General features: G+C 63.1%; 1 protein-coding gene across 1 annotated transcript; it reads right to left on the bottom strand.

Annotated features, from left to right (window-relative positions):
- Positions 1-854: 854 nt before the first annotated feature.
- On the bottom strand, positions 855-6,301 carry PLVAP (plasmalemma vesicle associated protein; the record flags this gene model as incomplete). Its single annotated transcript, XM_084221115.1, has 6 exons — positions 855-981; positions 1,071-1,146; positions 1,962-2,085; positions 3,462-4,054; positions 4,904-4,982; positions 5,924-6,301. 6 exons carry the CDS (start codon positions 6,299-6,301, stop codon positions 975-977), a joined length of 1,257 nt encoding a protein of 418 aa, XP_084077241.1. The 3' UTR covers positions 855-974.
- Positions 6,302-6,687: the final 386 nt, after the last annotated feature.

The raw sequence follows: 6,687 nt of genomic DNA, 5'->3' as shown, positions 1-6,687 counted from the left end.
CCCGGGAATAAATCCTGGGAATAAATCCCTGCCCCGCTCGGGGGGGGGCCGGGGGGACAAGGACATCCCTTTGGGGACAAGGACATCCCTGTGCCTCATCCTTTGGGGACAAGGACATCCCTTTGGGGACAAGGACATCCCCGTGCCTCGTCCTTGGGCGTTTCCCACCCCTCTCTGCAGAGCTGGGATGGAATTCCCGCTCCCCATCCCGATTTTTCCGTGGATTTCCATCCATGATAGCAGCGAGTTGTCACCAAATTCAGGGCTGGGGGACAAGGACATCCCTGTGCTTCGTCCTCTGGGGACAAGGACGTCCCCGTGCCTGGTCCTTGGGCGTTTCCCACCCCTCTGTGCAGAGCTGGGATGGAATTCCCGCTCCCCATCCCGATTTTTCCATGGATTTCCATCCATGCTAGCGGCGAGTTGTCCCCAAATTCAGGGCTGGGGGACAAGGACAGTGCTGTCCTTCAAGCTTTGGGGACAAGGACATCCCTGTGCTTTGTCCTTTGGGGACAAGGACGTCCCCGTGCCTCATCCTTGCGGGGTCCTGCCCCGCAGAATTCCCGGTCCCAAAATTCCCGATTTTTTCATGGATTTCCACCCACACCAGCGGCGAGTTGTCCCCAAATTCAGGGCTGGGGGACAAAACCAGCGCTGTCCTTCAAGCTTTGGGGACAAGGACATCCCCGTGCCTCGTCCCTGGGGGGGGTCCCACCCGAATTCCCGCTCCCAACATTCCCGATTTTTCCACGGATTTCCACCCACACCGGCGGCGAGTTGTCCCCGGATTCGGGGCCGGCTGTTTTCCCGCTCCAGCCGAAAGGCGAGGATACATCCGAGGGGACAGGCGGGGCGGGCTTGGGGACACGGGGACAAAGGGACAGAGGGAGGGTGGCCCTGGGCGGGGGTTGCCATCCGTGCCGCGGGAAGCACCTCCTGGGCGGCTCTCCGGGTTTTCCAAGGATTTTCCGGCGTTATCCGCTGTGGGAAAACGGGATCAGGGCGGGGGTGGCTGCAGGAGGGCGGGGTGGCCCTGGGAGGGTGGCCCGGTGTCACCTCTGTCCCCTCACCTGACGTTCTTCAGGGTGGCCGTGTACTGCTCCATCAGCTGCAGCATCTGCTGGAGATCCACCGGGCTCTGCATTCCTGCTGGGATTGGGGCGGGGTCCGTGGGGTGGGATCCACGGGATTGGGGTGGGATCCGTGGGGTGGGATCCACGGGATTGGGGTGGGATCCGTGGGGTGGGATCCGTGGGGTGGGATCCGTGGGGTGGGATCCACGGGATTGGGATGGGATCCGTGGGGTGGGATCCATCAGGTGGGATCCACGGGATTGGGGTGGGATTGATCCATGGGATTGGGGTGGGATTGGGATGGGATCCATGGGATTGGGATGGGATGGGATCCATGGGATGGGATGGGATCCACGGGATTGGGATGGGATCCACGAGATTGGGGTGGGATTGGGATGGGATGGGATCCACGGGATGGGATCCATGGGATTTGGATCCATGGGATTGGGATGGGATCCATGGCATGGGATTGGGATGGGGTGGGATCCATGGGATTGGGATCCATGGGACTGATGGGATGGGATCCAAGGGATTGGGAGGGGATCCATGGGATTGGGATGGAATTGGGATGGGATCCATGGAATTGGGATGGGATGGGATCCATGGGATTGGGATGGGATCCGTGGGACAGGATGGGCACCCAGGTGATGCGGTGGCGGCCCAGCGTGTCCCCGGTGTCCCCAGCACTCACCCATGGTGCCCCCCCGGTGCCCCCCCGGTGTCCCCGGTGTCCCCAGTGTCCCCAGCATTCACCCATGGTGCCCCCCCAGTGTCCCCAGTGTCCCCAGTGTCCCCAGCACTCACCCATGGTGTCCCCCCGGTGTCCCCAGTGTCCCCAGCACTCACCCACGGTGCCCCCCCAGTGTCCCCAGTGTCCCCAGCACTCACCCACGGTGGTGCCCAGCGTGGCCGGGTTCCTGAGCAGCTCCAGGTATGCGGCCGTGCCGGGGAAGGGGCCCGAGCGGGCGGCGCTGCCCGGCCCCCGCGAGCCCGGCAGGTCCAGGTGGGACATCTGGGGACAGCGGGGACACTGCTCGGAGGTGGCACCGCTCGGGGCTGGCGCCGCCCCCGGCAGGAAATTCCCACATGAACAAAATCCCGGGGTCAGGAAGGAAAATCCCAGCGCAGAGGTGCCCGTGCCCGTGTCCCCATGGGAGTCCCCGTGTCCCCAGTGCCCCAATGTCCCGTGTCCCAGTGTTCCCATGTCCCCAATTCCCTGTGTCCCCACATCCCCAGTGGCCTGTGTCCCCAATGTCCCCATGTCCTCAATTCCCCATGTCCCCGTGTCCCCAGTTCCACATGTCCCATGTCCCCAATTCCCCGTGTTGCCATGTCCCAGGTCCCCATGTCCCCAATTCCTCATGTCCCCAATCCCCCAGTGTCCCGTGTCCCCAGTGTCCTATGTCCCAATGTCCCCAGTGTCCCAATTGCCCACGTCCCCAGTGCCCTGTGTCCCAATGTCCCCATGTCCCCATATCCCCAGTGCCCCGTGTCCCCAGTGCCCCATGTCCCAATGTCCCCAATTCCCTGTGTCCCATGTCCCCAGTGTCCCCATGTCCCCAGTGCCCCATGTCCCCATGTCCCCAAATCCCCATGTCCCAATGTCCCCATGTCCCCAATTCCCCATGTCCCAATGTCCCCACATCGCCAATTCCCAATGTCCCCAGTGCCCCGTATCCCCATGTCTCTAGTTCCCCGTGTCCCCATGTCCCACGTCCCCAGTGCCCCATGTCCCCATGTCCCCAATTCCCCATGTCCCCAGTGCCCCGGTCCCCATGTCCCCATATCCCCATGTCCCATGTCCCCAATGCCCCGCGTCCCCAATGCCCTGTGTCCCAATGTCCCAATGTCCCCATGTCCCCAATTCCTCATGTCTCCATGTCCCCATATCCCCATGTCCCATGTCCCCAATTCCCCATGTCCCCAGTGCCCCATGTCCCTGTGTCCCCACGTCCCCAGTGCCCATGTCCCCATGTCCCAATGTCCCCATGTTCCTGTATCCCCGATTCCCCAGTGTCCCATGTCTCCGTGTCCCAATGTCCTCATATCCCCAATGTCCCAGTGTCCCAATGTCCCCGTATCCCCAGTTCCCCATGTCCCCAGTGCCCATGTCCCCTGTCCCCAGTGCCCCGTGTCCCCATGTCCCATGTCCCCATGTCCCATGTCCCAATGTCCCCATGTCCCAATGTCCCCATGTCCCCAATTCCCCATGTCCCAATGTCCGTGTCCCCGTGTCCCATGTCCCCTGTCCCCAGTGCCCCGTGTCTCCATGTCCCAATGTCCCCATGTCCCCAATTCCCCATGTCCCCAGTGCCCATGTCCCCATGTCCCCATGTCCCAATGCCCCAATTCCCCACATCCCCAGTGCCCATGTCCCCATGTCCCCACCTTGGTCCCCATGCAGACCCCCAGCTGCTGCCTCAACGACTCCTCCATCGCCGCCGCCGCCTTCCTCTGCTCCTCCAGCTCCTTCCCCACCTTCTCCCTCTCCGCCTGCATCCTCTTCCTCTCCTCCTCTCCGTCCTTCTTCCCCTTCTCCAACCCCTGGATCCTCTGCTGCAGCTCCTGTGCATCCCGGCTGCAGTTGTGGCGGCACTGCTGCACTCTCAGCTCGCAGCTGCTCCTCCACATGTAATTTGCATCGTGTTCCTTCTGCCTCAGCAGCAGCTGCTCCACGCTGCCCCTCATCCTCCCCAGCTCCTGCTCGGCTTCTTTGCACTGATATTTCCTGGCCACATCCGAAACCTGCAGGATTTTCTCGCTCACGTCGCTCTGCAGGGAGCTGCAGCGCTGCTTGTGCACCTCCAGCTCCATCCCGCTCAGGCGGCTCTCGGTCCTGGCGCTCTCCAGTTCCTGCTGGCACTTCTCCCCCTCCTGTTTGGCCCTGCTCAGCTCGGCCTGGCTCTGCCGGGTCTTTTCCTCCAGGGTTTTCTTGGATGAGCTGGCCTGGTCCAGCTGCTGCTGCAGCCGCAGCTTCTCGGCTTGAGGGGGAGTTGGGGGATGGGGTTTGGCTCTGGGGGAGTTGGGATTTGGGGGTTTGGGTGCCCCCCAGGTGCTGCCCCGTGGTTTGGGGTGATGCCTCTGCCTGGGGGGGGTGGTGTGGGGGTGGGCAGGAGGGTGGGGAGGGGGTGCTGGGGGTGCCCAGGAGGGTGGGGAGGGAGAGTTGGGGGTCCCCAAAGGGTGGGAAGGGGGTGCTGGGGGTGCCCAGGAGGGTGGGGAGGGAGAGTTGGGGGTCCCCAAGAGGCGAGAAGGGAGAGTTGGGGGTCCCCAAAGGGTGGGGAGGGAGAGTTGGGGGTGCCCAAAGGGTGGGGAGGGAGAGTTGGGGATCCCCAAAGGGTGGGGAGGGAGAGTTGGGGGTCCCCAAAGGGTGGGGAGGGAGAGTTGGGGGTCCCCAAGGGGTCGGGAGGGAGAGTTGGGGATCCTCAAAGGGTGGGAAGGGGGTGCTGGGGGTGCCCAAAGGGTGGGGAGGGGGTTCTGGGGGGTGCCCAAAGGGTGGGAAGGGGGTGCTGGGGGTCCCCAAGGTGTGGGGAGGGAGAGTTGGGGGTCCCCAAAGGGTGAGAAAGGGGTGCTGGGGGTGCCCAGGAGGGTGGGGAGGGAGAGTTGGGGGTCCCCAAAGGGTGGGGAGGGAGAGTTGGGGGTTCCCAAAGGGTGGGAAGGGGGTCCTGGGGGTGCCCAGGAGGGTGGGGAGGGAGAGTTGGGGGTCCTCAAAGGGTGGGGAGGGAGAGTTGGGGGTCCCCAAAGGTTGGGGAGGGAGAGTTGGGGGTCCCCAAAGGGTGGAAGGGGGTGCTGGGGGTGCCCAGGGGTGTTTTGGGGCTGGGGGTGTCCCTTACCCGTGCAGGTGTTGTTGATGAGGGCCGTGATCACCTGGCACTCGGTCAGCCTCACCTGCCGGAACAGGAGCTCCCGCAGCTGCCCGGGAGGAGGAGGAGGAGGAGGAGGAAGAGGAGAGGGGTCAGAACACCCCAAAAACGCCCCCAGCACCATCCCAGTCCCCATAGGACGCTGGGAGAGCTCGGGGGGAACGGGAGGAAGAAGAAGAGGAAGAGGAAGAGGAGAGGGGTCAGAACATTCCCTGAACCCTGGTGTCGCCTTCTGGGTGCTCTGAGAGCTCTGGGGATGGGGGCAGTGAGGAGGAGGAGGAGGAAGAGGAGAGAGGTCAGAATATCCCAAAAAGATCTCCAGGCACCGCTTCAGGGGGTCTGGGAGAGCTCCAGGGAGGAAGAGGAGGAGGAGGGAGGTCAGAATATCCCAAAAGGATCCCCGGGCACTTCGGAGGTTCTGGGAGAACTCCAGGGAGGAAGAGGAGGAGGAGGAGGAGGAGAAGAGAGGTCAGAATATCCCAAAAAGATCTCCAGGCACCGCTTCAGGGGGTCTGGGAGAGCTCCAGGGAGGAAGAGGAGGAGGAGGAGGTGGGAGGTCAGAACACCCCAAAAGGATCCCCTGGCACCACTTCAGGGGGTCTGGGAGAGCTCTAGGGAGGAAGAGGAGGAAGAGGAGGAAGAGGAGGAGGAGGAGAGAGGTCAGAACATCCCGAAAGGATCCCCTGGCACCCCTTCAGGGGCTCTGGGAGAACTCCAGGGAGGAAGAGGAGGAGGAGGAGGAGAAGAGAGGTCAGAATATCCCAAAAGGATCCCCTGGCACCGCTTCAGGCGCTCTGGCAGAGCTCCAGGGAGGAAGAAGAAGAAGAAGAGAAGGAGGAGAACGCCAAGATCGGAACCCCCTCAACCAAAACCCCCCCTGGCACTTTCTGACATCCCCTCTCCGCCACCACCCGGAGGGACGAGGAGGCGACAGCGGCGTCCCCGCGGGCGGTGCCACCCTCCCGCGGGGCTCGCGGTGCCCGGGCTGACCTGCGGGATGCTGCTGGAGGCCTGGCTGCTGTTACACTTCTCCAGCTCCCTCTGCGCCTTCAGCGCCACCCCCTGCACCTTGTCCCTGTCCTTCAGGGTGGCGTTCAGCGCGCGGCTCAGGTTGGCGTTGGTGGCACCCAGCGCGACGATCCTGCGGTAGTGGCTCTGCACCTGCTCCTCCAGCATCCTCAGGTGGGTGTCGGTGCCCGCCTGGGCGTTGCCGTACACCATGAAGAGCACCAACCCCAGGATGATCAGGAATTGGATCAGCGAGGTGAAAAGGAAAATGTATTTGAGGTAAAAACCGCAGTCGCGCTTGGGCATCGCCTCCTTGTGCTCCAGCCCGAATTTGGCCATGGCGAAGCTGCTCTTCTCCATCCTCGCCGCCGTTCTGGCCGCCCCACCCCGCGGGGATCGCGTTTTTCAGGGGGGCCGCGCCGGGGCGGAGCTGCTCCCGCCGCCGTGTTTATATCCCAGGATTTAATATTTCCTCCTGCCGGGCTCCTTCCTGCCGTGCCGGATGCTCCCGGGGACCCGCCGGGTTATCAGGGCGCAGCTTCTGCTGGGTTTGTTGTTCCTGAAGTGTGGAAAGAGGAAAAAAATTAAAAAAAAATAAAATTATTTCGTTCCCTTCATCCCGTTTCGGTGCCCGGCGCGCCCCTGGAATTGTCTGGAATTGTCTGCCACGAAATTCCCGCTCCCGGCGTGGGAATTGCAGGGAATTCGATCCCGCCGGGTGATCGGGGCGCTGGGGTTGGTGTTGC

This window comes from Fringilla coelebs (genome assembly GCF_963513975.1).
Source record: "Fringilla coelebs genome assembly, chromosome: 24".
In the NCBI taxonomy this organism is placed as follows: Eukaryota; Metazoa; Chordata; class Aves; order Passeriformes; family Fringillidae; genus Fringilla; species Fringilla coelebs.
The sequence above is the reverse complement of the archived record's forward strand: the minus strand, read 5'-3'. Positions and strand labels throughout refer to the sequence as shown.